The sequence below is a fragment of the Monocercomonoides exilis genome, assembly GCF_001643675.1.
Source record: "Monocercomonoides exilis strain PA203 chromosome Unknown scaffold52-633478, whole genome shotgun sequence".
Taxonomy (NCBI): Eukaryota; Preaxostyla; order Oxymonadida; family Polymastigidae; genus Monocercomonoides; species Monocercomonoides exilis.
In genome coordinates, this window is record NW_027150597.1 from 420,726 (window position 1) to 438,421 (window position 17,696).

The window sequence follows — 17,696 nt, forward strand, 5'->3', positions numbered from 1 at the left end:
TTTTTTTAATAAAACAAAAAGAATCATTTGACAAAAAATAAATGAGAAAAGACAACAATTAATTCAACCATTGTAAAACGTTAACGTAACAATATCACACATAATTCGAGTGCGACAATTTTTAATATTTGTTGATTAACATTCAAAATAAACAAATAAAGCAAAATCTATTACACACATAAACCGCATGAATCATGCGTAACTAAAATCCGTGAACACAAAAAAATATCTCAAAAAGAGATTCTAGAAATTGCTGGTGTGCCGAAGGTGGGAGTCCAACAACAGAACGCAAATACTCCATGTCAAGCCACAATAAATACACAGCTGTTTGAAATTGATTCAGATCGTTGTCATTCGGTGCAACTGCTCCTGAATGCGTGTCAATAAAAAGAGGAAAGATGATTCCGTTTGACAGCTGATTGCTGTGCGAATGCAAAAGATAAGAGAGGGGCAGTGCAGACAAAATAGTTTTGTTGTGCAAAGAATTCAAAGCACGGCTTTGAGGAGGTACATGAATCGAAATGGACTGCTGAGACAAAGGAAAAGTTAGGAAAGATGTTGGACGATACGCAAAAAAGTGATATTTCGTTGGATTTGAACGAGAGCAACGGCGAATGCAGTCAGAAACCGAAGACGCATCTAATTGTTTCTTCTGGGCATTTGAGTCCGTTTGCTCAAAATGTTCAGGATATTCATCGACTGAAATGGACAAACGAGGATTTGGAGGCGAAGGAGATTGAATTTTTTTCTTAGGAGGAAGAGGAGAGACAGACTTCGCCAACGAAATGGCATCTGCCAGAGACGACAGATCTGAAGGCGTTGTAGGGAAATATGGAGGCAGAAGAGACGAACAGAAGGAAGAGCTGCCAAGAGAAGGGCAAACGGCTGTTGGGATGTTGCGACGCGACGCAATTGGACGAGTTTTGAATGCGTTTGCATCAAATACTGGCTTATCTTTTGAGCAAGGTGGTTTTTCTGATGGATTAACAGGGGTGCATGACTGTGAATGTGATTGAGGCGACTTCTGCGAATGGATGGCAGGCTGACTGTTATTTAATGATGCATTGTTGATTGTATCAATTGAATTTCTGGGCAGATTATTATTCGAAGGACTGTCTATGCATTCGCACTTGTTTCTGCAAATTTCTTTTGTTGTCACATTATTCTTAGACAAATAAGAGGGAGCAGGAGAATTAGAAGGAGGAGAAGAGGAAGACAACGGACTCGTTGACTGAGGAGTGGAAGATACTGAGCGATTGAAAGAAGGCGAACGCTGTGCAAGTGCTCTGTCAGTATTTGCGAATGTCTTAATCGATCTCTCTGAAAATGAAGCATTCGAAGCGCGTCGGCGCTTTGTGTCGTTTTGGATGGGAGTGTCCAGTGGGCTCGTCTGATGAGCATTGGAAGAGTTTACTGCAGAGCGATCCTCAGATGACAGTACGGATGATGATACTGATGAGGACGAGGATGAGGATGAGGAAGAGAGCGAGGGCGAGGGCAAGGCCAAAGATGGAGAGTGAGACGGAGATGGAAAAGGTGAAGAAGGTGTGAAAGAGAACGACTGGCGAAGAGGAAGTGCCAATTCTTGGAGGATGCCTCCTTGTCTGTTCTGAGGAACAGCACACTGCTTTAAATACTGCAAAGCTGGACTGATGCTCTTTGCAGTCGAGTGAATGGGGTACAGATTTGCAGATGTTGCAACAGGAGAATTCTGTTTGGAGCTGTTTCGCTGCGAAGAACGAAGCGAATTTCTTTTCTTTTTCAAGCTGAGAACAGAAGTAAAGCACGACCCAAACAGCTTTAGCGAGGCCTGGATTGCAGAGCCAATGCTGATTGGTGCTTCATTGCTCACCTTTGGCGGTTTGGCTGTGATGCGGTCCATCGGCATTGATGTGTGCAAGTCAGCCAGCAGGATGCGTGCTGGAGGAGTGCTGCGGGAGCTTTTGTGTGGGCAGTACACAAAGGAGTCATTATGATAACAGAAATCAGATGATTTGCTTGGAGAATGAGATGAAGAAGACGAGCTGTTTGAACGCAAAGAAGAGGAATTTTTGGGAAAAGAAGATGAAACAGATGAAGATCCCCGTATGTTCAGCACAGTCGCACGAGTTATATGTTTTGCCAGTGAAGAAAAAATAGGGTTAAGAAGATGTGCATCAAAGCTATCGCTGCTGAGCTGCTGGCTTGGATGTGTTCCGAGATACTGCTTCCCTTGAATCACTAGCTCTCTGACAAGATCCAAATCTGTGCCTGAGCCAGCAAGTGCAAAAGATGCAGCGTCGTGTGAAAGATCAGCGATGGACGAATGTAGCAGAAAGAGCTTCCCCCACTCCTCTTTGGCTCTCCATCCACCGTTCATCACAAATGAGCGGGAAAGAGCAGGAAACACAGGGTGAGGCAGAGGGGAGCGTAGATAGACAGACAAGAGATGCAGAAGGTGTGCAACTACTCCAAGCACGGTGGAGATCTTCTCAAAGGACGAGAAAGAAAGAGGGGGCAGAAGCTTCACATAGTCCACAATGGCCTTGCAGCCTTGAAATGCAGGGCTGGAAATAGGAGACGGAGATTGCTTGGGAATTGCTCCTGACGTTCGTTCAGGTTGGAAGGCAGCACATGTCTCAGGCTGAGGATGAGCAGAGGCAGAAATAGGATGAAGATGAAGGGGAGTGAAAGTACTGAGAGAGTGGGAACAAGAAGATAAGGCAGGGAATAAGTTGTTTGCTGCGTTTTGATCTGCAGTACGAGATGATATTGTCGAAGACGAAATGACTTCAGTATCGCGTATTCCATTCATTCCAGGTGATGGGGCTAGAGTTGGACAAAAAATACGATGGACGTCTTGATAATTCGGTGCATATTCAAAATAATTGCTGACCTTCTGCTTGTTTCGGTTGATAATGCAATCAGACTCCTTTGAGGAGAGAGCATTTGATCTTTTTACATGAACACGATGCTTCCAATTTTTTAAGCAATGTTTTGATTTCAAATCGATTATTTCATCTGAGTGCCTAATGTCAGTTTGTTCTGTGCATTCATTTGTTTCTGAGTGAAAATGCTGATCAAATGAATTTCTTTCAAAAACTGGATCTGTCGATGAGTATTTATTCTGCATGATGCTTTCGTTTTGTGCTCCAATGGAATAAATCGGTTCGAGCACAGTCACTCCCTTTTGATTCTTCTCATAGAAGCATCCAACTTTTGTGTAGTCTGATGTGCTTATATGATTTGTCCAGCAAGGAAATTCACACGTGTCGATGTCAAACGAATCAAAACGAGCAGGAAACGAAAGGCCTGCGATGAAAAACAGCGGGCTCAGCTCCTGAGAATGCGGACTGCGGTATGTTATCTTCGTTTTTGGGTGTTTGTGTGATGATGAGAAAGCACAACTTTTGAAAAGGGGTGTTCCACGTTGAGTCAGCTGAGGAGAAAACTGCAAAGTGTTGCTGATGCTGCTGTAGAGAGAAGCAGCAGATCTGTCGAGCATATTTCCATCGCTGTTGTGATGTGCCATTTTCGCTGCAGGAGACCGTTTCTCGTCTTGCTGCATTGAAACCAATTCAAGAAGCGCTTGTATGTTTTGCGGGTTGTTTGGTGCGTTGTTATTAAATTTCTGGATGAATGAAAAAAATTGATCATTTGGCTTGTACCTATACAAATTATTGAGCGCTGAAGTGGACAGATGCTTTTTTTGATTGATGGCTTGAGCATTGCTGGTGTATTTTGGACTTGTTCCATTTGTTTTTTGTGAGGAAAGCTTATCCAAATATCTTTTGCGTGAAATCTGATTAACTCTTGAAGAAGAAGACGAAGAAGAAGAAAGAAGTTTTGTTGGATGGAATGAGCATGTTGCTGACTGCATCGGCAATTCTGCTGTTGATGCAGCTGTTTGAATAGAATCTTTCAACTGGCTGTTTGAAGTCAGCATTCCATTGCAATGTGCATTTGATACTAAATTTGGCGAGGTTGAAGAAGCATCGGCAGTTGAGTGATAATGTGAAAAATCCCGCGAATCAGCAGAGGTGCAAGAGTCCTTCATCTTTGAGGGATATTCTGGTTTCACGAACAAAGAAGGCATTGCAGAAGGAGGCGAATTGGAGGTACTGAAAGCAGATGTCTGAAATTGGGAAGGCGGGAAAAGGTGGGAATGGTTTGCAGGAGAAGCAAAGACTTCAGAATGAACAGCGTCTGCGAGAAGAGAAGCAGCCACGTTTGAGGGAGAAGATACACTCTGAATTGAAGTATTGTTTTTGCCTGGCAGTTTCTGTTGCTTGCCTTCCATTTGTAATGAGTCTGAAAGAGGAAGCGACACTTCAGACAGATCTCGTCTTTCGCAGTTGATCAACTGAGTGTCTGAATCCTGTGTCTCCACCTCGTCAAGCTCTTCTTCGCTGAAAATTGAAAGGCTTTTTACAGAAAATGCATGCAAATGACGAGAAGTCGAAGAAGCAGTAAAATCAGCTGTCTGGTTTTGCTTCGGATGTATTGGAACATTTGAAGCAAACTGAGAGTGATCAGCTGTTTGAGAGCTGATTGGTTTGCCTTCTTCTTCCATTGGATGCTCATTAGCAGATTCTGTGTCTTCATATTCCTCTTCCACTTCCTCGTATTCGTACTCATCTGGCAGCACGACGCTTTTCGGTGTTTGAGCACCGACACATTCCAAATTCGCATTTCTTTGTATTTCTTGATCAGATGTGTCTGCTTTGAAAGGCAATAAATCGTTCTGACTGTCTCCATTGCTTTTCCATTCGTCAGCAGTTGTGGCTGTTGGATCCTGTGTGTTCAAACTGAATGTGTCTTTTTCGCAGCAAAGCACTGTTGATTCAACTGCATCCAACATCAGCGCTTGCTTTATGAGATCTTCACGTGACAATTCGTCTTTGTGCATTTCAATTATACACCCAAGCTCTTCTTTTCCTCCTCCTCCTGCTGTCACTACTGCCGATGCTGTAACTGCAGCTGATACTGTCTTTGTAGCTATGCATTTCTGATTCTTCTTTGAATTTACATCTTCATTTTTCAGAGTTTTTAAATCACCAACTTTGTTCGATGCCTGTAGGGCTTCAGTCTTCCCTTTATTTTCATTGCTGTTTTGGCTGCTGTTTGCCTTCTCCTTCTGCACATCCAGCGCTAACAGCATTTCCATGCGGCGTCTTTTGGTAAGCGCATCCTTCCTCTTCTTCCACAGGAACATACACAGTCCGCCTGTTGCAACGACAAAAGTGTCTCTTTTCCTGTTGAACGGACGGGACGACTGGAACGGCTGGGCTTGAGAGAAAGTGCTGGGCAGACTCTTCAGCGCAGATGCAGAAGAAGAGCTGGGGCTGGGCTGTTTGGCGATTCTTAAGGGAAGAAAGGTCAAAGACGTATTTATGTTGGGCTCTGTTGTTGCAGCAGAGTTTTCTGAGTCGATGTTGTTCAGCGACGATTGAAGAGACGCAACTTCTGAAGAAGAATTGGAGTGTATGGAAGAATGTGACTGCAAATGGCTGTCCTGAGTGAATGGGTTCATCTGCCCTTCGGACGGAGTGTGTGGATTGCTTGTTTGTGCAGCAGATCGAATGTTTGGAGGAGCAAATGTGTTTTGAGGTGGGTTGATGAGAGAGGTGGATGACGAATGAAGTGATGAATGAGAAGAATGTTGAATTATTGAAGATTTTGTTCTGTCAGATGAGGGACTTATTTCTGAAGAGCAAGGCTTATCTGGATTTATGGAAATGTCGTGTGAATCTTTACTGGCATTTATTGAATGAGGTCTTTTCTCTTTTTCGTTTTCCTCTTCTTTTTGTTGTTGTTCATTCTCCTCTTCCTCTTCCTCCTCCTCCTCCTCCTCCTCTTCTTCTTCTTCTTCTTCTTCCGCCTCCTCCATCTTGCAGAATCCGAAGGACGAATCTTTTTCTCTTTGCTTTTTCCGTTCTCTTTTAGCTTGCTTTGCTGCTTTTGGCCAAACATAGCCAATCTGAAAGATGCTCTGCAAATGGCACAAAATCCTGCCTTTTTCAGTGCGAAGAGTCGAAGCCAGCTTTTCGGCTTTGAGTCTTTTGCTGCTTAGAGCATAGTGCAAGTCCCTATTGTGAGAGGAAAATGACAGAAATGGTGAAAGTTGATAGAAGAAAGCACAGTTTGAGGAGCAAGAAGACAAAGACGATTCATTTGCTTGAGAAGACGATGAGTGCTGTGTTCTGAATGAGCTTGAAGCTGATAGCTGAAGCGAAGAAGAGGCTGAAGAAGATCTCGAATTCACGTGGGAGTCAGTCGAAAATATGTCAGGCGTGTTAAAAGCAGCAGTTCGCATAGCAGGCGTAGACAAATCTGAAGCCAATGAATGTAAAATTGGGGTGTCTGGATGTGTTTGCGCTTGCGTGGCTGAAGAGATGACTGGCGAAGAAGAATAGACAAGATGAGAACTTGGAGAAGCATTTATGATGGGAGATTGAAGCGCACTAAACGGACAACTGACAGGGGATTCTATGTGAACTGAAGGAGAATGAAATATGAAAGAAGGTGTGCTTTGAATGGAATCCGAACTGTCCGAATGAAGTAAATAATCCATCGACGGTGAAGAAGAACTGCAGGACAGTTTCCTGTTTGCTGAAAAATAAGGAGGAGATGTATTCACTTGCGAAGATTCTTTCATTGGTGTTAATGAATGTCTGCTACATGTCGAGCCTAATTCAACGCATTCCCTTCTCCTATCAATGTCATTTCTTGGACAATGAGACATATTTGCAAGATAGTTAATTATTGAAGTCTCCAATGAATGAATATTCTTTCGAAGGCAATAAAAAAGTTGATCAATCGAGAATTGAGGAATATCAATTCCGTTTTGATGAGAAATTCCTTTTGAAATATAATCAATCTCTTCATATCGTACTTTGCTATATTTTTCGATTGCGATTACAGAAGAAATGTCCCAATTATCTTTGTCAAGAAGTTTCAAAATGCTAAAAAATTGACTTTCAGAACTTTTTTGAGATGTTCCAAGCATTCCGCAAAATCCTAAACTTCTTGCTGATGTGCATTTAGCAAGGGAAACGTATCTCTCTGCAATTCTTTGAATATCTGAAAGCAAGACGGTTTTCAACGATCTTAGTTCTTTTTTCTTCTTGTTCAATTTAAATTCCTTTTTACTGAGTTTGTCTCGCAATTCAGAATAAGAGAAGCGTTTTTCTTTGAGATTTGAAAGCAATGAAAGATAATGTTCACTTTCTGCTTTATTAATTTCGATAGAAGATAATAATGCATTCATTTGCAATGTTCGCGTTTCAACGGTAGCAGCAATTTGTTCAAAGGGAAGAATGAACTCCCCTTGCTGGAAATTCATCAAAATATTTGATGATTTCCCGTTGATAAAATGTGCCAATGATAATGTAGAAAAAACTAAAATGTAATGCTATTTTTGATCTCTAGAAATTTAAATAAAGATTTATGCAAACAACGAACATAACCATGCATAAAATAAACAAGTTAGCACGAAATTCATATTTTACGAAATTATTAATCAAACTGACAAATCAGTATTTCTACAAAGGTCTTTTTTTTAATCCGACTTTTTGACTGTGAACCTGAATATTTTTCACTAAAAGCATTTTTATTCAAATCTTTATCAAAAAAGATATTAATTGAACGATATCTTTAGTTTATTGGTGATAAATCAAGAAAAGCGTGAAAACAGCTGTTTTCATATTGTTTATGAATTGGAGTATTTTTTCCAATTTTGAATGATATTCTAACAATTTTGATTTTTTTTTGAAAAGAGATGGGACAAAATTTTAGCAATTATGAATAAAACAATGATTTATTCAAAACTTTTTCTGCAATCATTTAAAAAAAGTCTTTCATTCTCAGACATAACAATAAAGAAAATATTATAAATTGAAACAAATATTTGAAAATATTGTGTGGAACATAATTCATTAACCAATGAAATTTGCGACATATTCATATAATCCAAATAAAAAGTGGGAGATAGATCAATAAATGGGATTTCTAAATGATGATGTATGCTTCTCTACACATCCGGGAGCCGATATTGCGCGCTTTGATACGCTTATGTACATTCATATTATACTTTTGTGTGATAAAACTTTTTTTATATATTTTGAACAAACACTTTGATAATTTTTTTGAAGATTTGTTCTTTTGATTTATTGCGTGAATTTTGCTTTATATTACTTAATAAAAGCTAATGATTTGGGGACTGAAGATGCAATATCACTAGCAAGGTATTTTATTTTATATTTATATTTGAAATTGTGAAAATGCTTTTCGTTTTTGAAAGAGAAGCAAAATCAAAGAAATTTGACTTTTGGCGCTTTGTTGGATGGGTTTTGTTGGTATATGAAGGATTTCAGCTTTCATCACTTGCATTTGTCAAAGAATTCCAATTTTCTTCCAATGAAACGTCACCTCTTCAGTTACCATTTTTTGGAACATTTTTCCAAATTATTAAGATCATAACACTAAAATTGTCCGATTGGATGTCTCTTATATTATTTTGTGTTTTCTTCATTGTTACTACTTTCGCTGCAATTTGGACTAAGCATCTGAAGAGGGATATGCATCATTTTTTAAATCAGATTATTTGGGACTTTATGTATATACCAGCAACTCGCTCATTTGTGGAGGCTTTTGTATGTACTTATCATTGCAATTTTTTTGGTCAACCAGCTAGCTTCAAACCATATCCGCCAATGGATTTATATCATTCAGTACCTTGTAATTCTGTTGGATACACCATTTGGTTTGCAGCTGGGTATATAGGGACTCTCATGCTACAACCTTTGGCACTGAACTTTGTGGCCTTCAAAAAGAATGAATCTGATGCTGCAATGAGATTACGGCCTCGTTTTAATGTGCTTTTTTATGTCTGTAAGGTTTGAATTTTAAGAATTAGTTGAAACTTTAAAGCTTATTTTTAAAATATGTTTGTAATTTGATGAATCCGAACATATTATTCCATAAATTTGTGTTTCTTCTTTATCAATTGATAAATTCAAACTTATTAATTAGCTCGGAATGGTTGTAACTTCCACGATTTCTCCAAACGCTTACATTGTTTTGGGAATAAATACGATAATTCTTTTTGCGCTGCTCATTTTCCATATTTATCTGCAGCCATGCCTTGGATTTGGCTTGGGAGTTAACAATCTTCGTTCGGCATTGTTTTTTGGAGAGTTTTCTTCGAATTTCTTTGCTCTGCTTGCTGAAATCTGGCCAGCTTACACTGAAATCTTTGTGATATTGATGCCTGTTGTGTACGTATGTGGGGCTGTCGTTGTATATAATTGCAACGCCATTCGCGGGTGGAAGAAGTCGCTGCCAAGATACCCGCTCGTTCGACTGCTGTATGGGTTCAAAACAGATTACAGACTGACTGCGTGCTTGTCCATTGTGGATAAAATCGAAGATGTGACACTCGAGACAATGAAGCCTGCTATTTTGGCATTAATTGAGATTGCTCAGTCAGACTCTGCAACTGCAAAGGAACACGATTTGGCAATGAGCTATCTTGTGATGGCAAGCTGCAAGAAGATGGGTCCCCCAGCCTTTGCCGCTGTGGGGGGCTCTGTCGATTTGGTGAAGCTTGTTCTGCGCGGGACGCTCTCGTCGCGGAAGGACATTCAGGATGTGCAGGAGATTATCAGCAACATTGCAGAGTATGACCCGATCAATAAGTATACTGTGCCTCCAAGCCAGATGACGGAGCTGATGGAGTTGATTCTGTTTCTCTCGAATGCAATGCCTGAATCTGAGTTTCTTCCTGTGCTGATAAAGTATGGCTCCAACTTCATGCAAAATAAAAAATGTGTTGAATTGATGCGTGACTCCCCCCAACTGCAGTTGCTGGAGAAGACATCGCGAAATGTGGATGCGTCTTCAATCATCAGTAGCGTTCTTTCTGACTCTATTGACATTTTCGTACAATCCCACACTCCTTCTGCCGCTGAGATGAGTGGGACGCTTGCACAGCTCTGCTCATTCGCTGTACACCCCATATATTCTGTTGCAGGACATGCGTGCTATTCTTTGCTATTTGTTCTCATTCGAGTGAGAGATTTATCGTTTAATCGCGAGGTCAAGAATGCAATGGAATTATCTCCGTGCATTCAGGATATGAAAAACAAGACAGATATACTAGGGGTATTTGCACTGCAAGAGGGGGACATTGTCAGCATGCTGTTAAAGAAGAGAGAGGAAAGAGAGGAGAAAAGGAGAAAAGCTCTCGCTCAATTGGAAGATGGCAATGGAAAGAAAGAAAGAACAACGAGAAAGAGAAAATCGGATGGTTCATATGACTCAGAGAACAGCAGCAATGGAGAAGAAGACTCAGAAGCTTCGAGAAACTATGATGAATCGAAGAGGCCCAAAGAGGTTGAGGACTTTGAAGAGGAAGGGACCCAAGAAAACAAAGAGGAATCCAAAGAAGGCGACGCTGGCTTGTTGGACAGTGATTATGTGGATGTGAGTCTGTTGGATGTGAATGACGACCGTCCAGACAATGAAATTGAGATGCAGCTAACTCATAATCGGAAGGGTTTGGAGACTATTAGCTCACTTGGCAGAGGGCAGAAGGATGACAGCAAAAAGCAGGGAAAACAATTTAGCTTTGGAAAGTTTTTCTCTTGGGGAAAAAAATCGAAAAAAGATAAAAAAGGAAAGGGAGAGATCGAAGAAGAGCAGATATCTATTGAAGATCAAAAAGCAAGAATGGAAATAAACGCACAGAACAAAGTTCTGTCATCGCTTCTGTTTGTTCCGTGGGGAAATCAAGACGACGAAAGCGAAGAAGAGGAGAAAGAGGCTAATGATTCTTCGTCTCAACGCAATTCTGATGAATTGCAAGCGTCTTTTTCAAATGATTTCGAATCCGATTCGTCTGGAGACAGACACGGTCATCTCAGGAAGGAAAGAACAAAGAATAGCAGCTCGAAACGGCATGGCAGAAGAAGAGCGAAAGATTTGAATTCTGATTCGTCAGATGGTGATTCTTCATCAATACCACTCCCATCGGAGTTTTCGAGTGATTCGTCCAACATAAGTGACTCAGATCCAATTGAATTGGCATTGCTCGCTACTCCACATAATGGACATCTTGCAAAAGAGAGAAAGAGACGAGACAAAAAGAGAGAGAGAAAGAGGAAGAGAAAACAAGAGGATAAGAAAAATGGAAAGTTCCAAAATGATTCAAGCAGATGGAGTTCAAAGCAGAAGTCGCAGATGAATAAGAACTTGGAACAAGCACTGCAAAATCCACATCCATTTGAGAAGACGTCGCCACTTCAGCACATTTCTCGCGTTGTGCGAAAGCTGAAGAAGGCGAAGCAGAAGGTGCCACTTTTGGTTGATGTGACGAAGTTCCACCACGAAATGCCGAGAGACTTCGAAGAAGTGGAAGAAGGCGTATTCCACTCACAGCTCACGAAGAAGCTGAGGGACAATGGAATATCCTGGTTTGAAAAGAAGGTGCAGGAGAGGAAGGAGGAAAGAGAACAGAGGCTGAAGGAGCTTCTGGAGGACGAAGATTCGAATGAGACTGATCCCTCTCGAAGTTCAAGTGAGTATTCAGATGAGAGAATGCGTAGAAAAAGACATGCATTGAATCATATTGATGATGATGACTCTGATGATTCTGATGTTGATTTGCCAGAGCCAAATTCACCACCTCCACTGTCATTGGATTCTCTTTCTACGCCTCCTTCTCCTTTGTTAGAAGTTGACTCTGATGAGGAATACGATAAAAACGGGGCTAACTTTGGAGATATGGATGAGGAGGACTTTGAGATGGATCTTCCACCCGCTCCTTCTTTTCCACCCGCTCCTTCTCCTCCTTCGTCTACTTCTTTACCATCTCCTCCTTCGTCTTCTTCTTTTCCATTGCCTCCTTCATCTCCATCATCAACAACTGACAAGTCATCCAATGGAAAGCAGCATCGAAAAAGGAAAAGAAAGCAAAAAGATATTTCGCCTGAAGATGAACTTTCGAAACAGGCAAGAGTGAAAGCAGAGGCGGAAGCAGAAGCAAAAGAAAAAGAAGAGGAAGAAGCAGAAAGGCAGGTCATGTCAGACCCAACATGGTTTGATGAGGAAGATCCTGAGTTTTCTATTCTTGCATTTGAATATGATGACAGGGAAGATGAGGACGAGGATGATGAGGGGGGTGATGAAGGTGGAAAGAAAAGAAAAGGGCAGCGACTTTCTGATCTTCTTGAAGAGAAGAAAAGAATGAACGATTATTTGATTCTTTCTCGTGCGTATTTTCGTGCATCTGAACAGTCTGCAGATGATCCTTCGAATGATCCTGATGCCGATTCGTCTTTTGGCGGAGAAAGCAAAATGAACAAAAGCGCATCTTCGGGTGGCACGTTGAAGTCGTTAGCAATGAAATTTTCATTGCTCAAAGGGAAATCCCAATCGTCTTCGTCGGATGTTGGTGCCTCTTCAAGCAATAAAGACCACAAAGTTTGGACTTCTCCGTTGGAAAACGAGAAGACATTCGCAATGTTTCGGCAGGTGCTCGAACAGCGAAGAAGAGAGAAAATGAGACTGAACGAGAGCAGAGTGCTGTTTTCTTCTTCAAATGCTCAGGCGAGTGCTGCTGAATCAAACCCACTTTCAGCGCCGGAGAGCTCGCCGAATGTAAAAACACAGATTTCTCCGTTTTCTGCTTCTACAAAGTATTCTGATGCTGTCAATGCTGCTGCCTCTGCTATTGGCATCAGGCCTTATTTCCCGCACAGTTACAGTCTTCCAGAGGAGGCAGTTGAGAAGCAAGCAAACCAAAAAGAAAAAATGAGAAAGGAAGAGTTGCCCGATGAAAAAGATAAGGAAGATCTGGACTTGTGGCTGGAAGAGGACGAAAAGAAAGAACTGGAGGCAAAAAGAAGAGAGTGCTGCCAGCAGCATTTGAAGATTATTAACCAAGGAGTCATGCCTCGATCTCAAGGCATATCGAAGTTTGCGTATTTCCTGAAAGGCAAGGACAATAGTGCTTCAGCGCTTGCAACAGGGGAGCAAGACATCTGGATCTATTCCTCTTTCATTCATGACTGCAAAAGAAAGCTTCTGCCGTCCTTCCAGGCAATTTTGCGACCCTTGTCGTTGGCGTTTTTACAGCCTGATCCATTTGACGAGATGTTCAACCCGTCTATTCTTCCCATGCCTCCAATTGTTCGAGAAAACGTTAAAGGAAACGATTTGCTTAAAGAGAAGGAGCTCAGCAATTCCCACCTCTTTTCGTTTCTGTCTGGAATTTCACCTCTTTCGTGCGTCGACTATTCAAAAACATTGACTGAGGCCGGCTCTCTTCCGCTGGGGACAGCACTGCACCAATCGATGCTCAGCAAGCTGAATGTGAATGGGCTTAACTCGTTGGATGCGTCGTTGACGATTGCTGGTCTGTCCAAGGAAATAGCAAATAAATCGAAAAAATCGGAAGACTGGGACGAGCCCGTTACGCTTGAGAGAGCACGTTCTGCGCTGACGGAGACATTCAACACTCAGCCGCTGTGGATTATGGACGAGCGCACATTCACAAGGCCTCAGTGTCGCATCCTTCCTGATCGCATCGAGGTTGAAGGGTTCGTGCTTGTGCGGGACATGTCCAGCGGGATGATAAAATTGGACGATCGGCTGTTTTTGAGTGGAAGCACACGCGCTGAAAGATTGGAGCAGTATTCTTTTGCCAGAGCTCCGTATTATCGTGCTCGGATGGCGCTGCGGCTGAACCTGACAGTGGAAGAGATTACGACGGATGTAATTCAGGGGCTCAGAGAAGTTGTGAAGACAGATAAGACACAGACAGACGAATTTGATCATCAGAATATTGCTATTCAGCTATGGACAAAGAACGAATTTGAAGACGAAGAAGAATTTGAGGAGAAATTACTTGGAGGAAAAGTGCCCGAAAAGAAGGATAACTTGACGAAAGATGCTTCTGGAAGTTCCACTTTGAGAAGGGGAAAAGAAGGTTCTGGGAAAGACAACGCCAAGTACAATGAAGAAATGTCGCTTGCGAAGCCTTACACAACCGAATACGAAAAGCAAAAGGAAAGGGCCGATTCAATTTTTCAACTTATGAACACAAGGATTAGCGACATTGGAAAAGTTAGAAATGAACTCATGCATAGCAAAACTATTCATTCCAAAAATATAAAGGATTCTGATACCATGATAAGATGTCTTGTTTGGCTCATTAAAAGTAAATTAAAGGAGAAATACATTGGAGATATCGGAAAAGTGTTGATGAGACTATTTTCCATTTTTACAAGTGTGCCAGAAATCACTCGCTATATTGTGGACAAAGGTTATCTCCAACAAGAAAACTTTGGATTCAGGTTCGACCAAGGAAAATGCTTCACGACTCTTTTCGCATCGATTGAAAACATTGTCGTTTCCAATCCGAACGAATTTGTGGATAGCCGCGAGCATATTTTGGAAGTGCTGAACCAATCGTACCACTCTGGGCTGAAGTACAGCTATCTTGGGCGATGTTTGGAGTCATGTGCCTGTGCCTGCATCAAGACCCGCACCCACGCATTCACCGTAGCGTGTATGATGGGGCCTCAAGTCCTCGGTGCCTCGAGACATTTTCAGAAGAGTCTTATTGTCGGAGTACCAAAAGATCATCATGCTGCTGATTCTCAGAAATCTTCTAGTTCTCAGAATCATGATGAGTCCAAAGTTTCTGACAGAAAGCACCTCACTGAATCTCAAAAGCAAATATTCATGCTTTCATATTGCCTTGACCGCATTGAAGTGATCATTCCGAGTATTTTCGCATCGCTCCTCATGCTGAACCCGCTCTTTGTGGAGAAGAGAGGCAACGATAAAGAGTGCTATTTTGCAGCACATGATGAGGACTCTGCAGAGGAGTTGTATGGAATGCGCTGCAAAAAAGACGAGGCTGTTCCGCTGTGTACCAAATGGCTTTGGTGCATTCGAGTGATCAAAAACATACTCAGCCTGCTAACACATCTCTGCTACGATTCCTGGGATGCGACACTTTTGTGCTGCACTTACAAGAGATTTCCGAATTTTCTGACTGTGGATGATCTCAAGTCGAAAAAGAAAGAAGGTCTCATCATAAAAGAGCAGAAAAAGAAATCCAGACATTCAAAAGGCAAATCACGTTCTAGAAAAGCACGGAAGCGCCGTGTAAAAGCCTCGCGATCAGGATCTGATTTAAGCGATGAAGAATATTTTCAGTCAGAGTCAGATGAAGGCTTTTCTGGTTCTGATTCCGAAGACGATGAAAGCAGTGATGACTCTGCTTCTATCTCTGATCCTTGCTGTTATTGCACTCCAAACTACTCTGCGATAAATAAACACCGAATGAAAACTGGCAAGAAAGGAAAAATTGTGCAAGGCTCAGTGAAGACCAATCCAGAAAACGAAAAAGAAATTAGTGAAAAGGAAAAGGAGTTAATGGGCTTGATCACTGAATATGAAAACTTCAAAAGAAGAAAGGAAAAAAGTATGACAAAAACGTTTGATTCGATATCGAACTATGCTGGGTTCGAAACAATTCAAATTCAGGGAAAGCAAAATGTTCTGGACTTTAGCATGGAAGGCCTTGGTAAAGTGATGTGTAGAATTCCAACTGCAAAGGATCTTCGCTTCAATGAACCGAAGTACATCACCGGTACGACCAATCCAGACGATGCACCGATTGTCCTGCACTTTATATTCTGCTGTCTTCTTTCGAAGATCGCGTCAGTCCGAAGAGCTGCGCTGGTTACGCTGATTTCGATGCTTAGTGTGCATAACAAGTCGGATAGTCAGAACTTCGACTTGGTCATTACCCATATTCTGCGAGGGATGTCTGATGCGAAAATACCGTTTGCTCTGCGCTCGATGATCCAGCTGTTTGCGTCAACCGACAATTCGCCGTTGGATCCAAACAATTCGCGTGAGAAGAAGCTTCAGTCTGGTTCAAGAGCCATTGGGAAAGACCTCACAACAAATCTGGAGTCATGTCTAGAGCGCTCTCAGACAGCTGTTCTTTGCATGGATCTGGTCGAGTCCTTTGTGCGCCTCTCGTTCGAGGCAAATGTCGACAAAGATCTCAGAAACAAGCTGGTCGGTGAACAGCTGCCAACAGCGTATGTCATTCACTGGGTGTCTCGATATGTTACTTGTGAGAATGTGGATGTCCTGGCTGTTCTGGTGCTGATGGCCGATGAAAGTGTCATAAAAGTACTTATGAGGACGCATGTGCCATTTGTACTGCTTGAGGCAAGGCGTTCAGCAAGAAGGAAAATTGTATGCTTCTTTTTTTGTAATATTGTTGATCAGTTATACATTGTTTTATCTGTATTTATTTTTTTCAAATTAATTCCAACTTTTTGTTTGTGGATATTATCTTCATATATTTCCTTTTTCATTATCTTTGCAATGTTAATAAATATTTCTTATCTGATTATTTAGGCAATTGAAGCATTGTTACGAATGGTCAATACACAGAAGAATGAAAGCAAACCCTACAAATGGCAAAACACCGCTCTCAGAATTCTCCTCCCCTATTTATATGACTCTACCATTTGTGATGAGATCATTAAATGTTATCGTGACAAAAATGATTTTTTGGATTTGATGGAAAAATATACATTAAATTAAGATCGATAGTTGTGAAAATACTGAAAATGAAGCTGTTTATGATGATGTAAAAATTAAACAAATGGCAACATCAGGCTATTTCTCGAATCAAGCTTTTTATCCGTTTTATTTTATTTTGATGTGAATTTTTTATTTTTCTCCAATTTTTACGGATATTGGATACATCAAAATTGAGTCATAGTATTAAGTTTGGTACTACTGACTTTCTGATAATTCTTATGTGACTCATCTTTGTATAAACTTTTATATTTCATTTAATTCATTTGTAATTAATCTTTTTTTTTAATCATTTTTCTTATCATTACGTCAGCGTTATTTATTTTTCATTTTCAACTGACAAACTTGTTTGCCAACTTGACTCTATACTCAAAGTTTTATCACTATTCAAATGTTATGTTGATTCGTTTTCGAACCATTGAAAGACTTTCTTTTTAAATTCTGTTTATCAAAATTCTTCTAATTATTCTGTTTTGTTTCTTACTTTTGTAGGCTTATGAGCTGTTAACAAATAATTTGCTGATATTGCTCAACATTTCACAAATCCTCCAAATTATACAATCTTATCCATCTGGATAAGAAAGTTCGTATTTTATTTGATATGCTTTTGTTGACTCACGCTTATATTCCTTGGGGAATTACTGTTATTTCATATTGAAATATTCCCAATAGAGGTGCTCGCTTATTCGATTTATTTTGTGAAACTGCTTAATTTTTATTTTTTTGAGTCTTGTGAGTTTCTTTGAAAACTTTTTGTTTTCAAATATGTTTCCTTCATTTTTTAATTTGTTTTGCAATGGTTCAAAAGTTTCAACTTTTTTTTATCAAGATTTTTGAATTTTCTTTTAATGATTTTATGTCTCATCCGAAAACATAATCTCTTTTTATCATTTCACATTCATTAAAAAATCGTTGTATGTATTTTTAAGCACATCAGGTTAAAATGCAAAAAAGAGACCCGAAAATGTCATAACAAAATTCTGAGAAAATTTAGAGACCGCTCCAATAATATTGAACCAAAGAAAGTTGATCTGAGAAACAACTCTAACAATGGAACAATAGACAGTGGAGAAAAAAGTTAA

At 40.6% G+C, this 17,696-nt stretch overlaps 2 protein-coding genes across 2 annotated transcripts; one reads left to right on the plus strand and one right to left on the minus strand.

Moving 5' to 3' along the window:
• Positions 1 to 202: 202 nt before the first annotated feature.
• On the minus strand, positions 203 to 7,385 carry MONOS_1594 (uncharacterized protein; the record flags this gene model as incomplete). Its single annotated transcript, XM_067868842.1, has 1 exon — positions 203 to 7,385. Exon 1 carries the CDS (start codon positions 7,322 to 7,324, stop codon positions 203 to 205), a length of 7,122 nt encoding a protein of 2,373 aa, XP_067720680.1. The 5' UTR covers positions 7,325 to 7,385.
• A 627-nt stretch (positions 7,386 to 8,012) lies between these two features.
• MONOS_1595 (uncharacterized protein) lies at positions 8,013 to 17,567 on the plus strand. Its single transcript, XM_067868854.1, has 5 exons — positions 8,013 to 8,075; positions 8,133 to 8,225; positions 8,282 to 8,876; positions 9,013 to 16,263; positions 16,429 to 17,567. Exons 1-5 carry the CDS (start codon positions 8,053 to 8,055, stop codon positions 16,615 to 16,617), a joined length of 8,151 nt encoding a protein of 2,716 aa, XP_067720681.1. The 5' UTR covers positions 8,013 to 8,052; the 3' UTR covers positions 16,618 to 17,567.
• Positions 17,568 to 17,696: the final 129 nt, after the last annotated feature.

Bases quoted from the DNA above. Each gene is read 5' to 3' on its own strand.
- MONOS_1595 (XM_067868854.1), top strand. From the start codon at position 8,053: ATGTACATTCATATTATACTTTT. The intron at 8,877-9,012 runs GTTTGAATTTTA...CTTATTAATTAG, and splicing joins TGCTTTTTTATGTCTGTAAG to CTCGGAATGGTTGTAACTTC. The intron at 16,264-16,428 runs GTATGCTTCTTT...CTGATTATTTAG, and splicing joins GTTCAGCAAGAAGGAAAATT to GCAATTGAAGCATTGTTACG.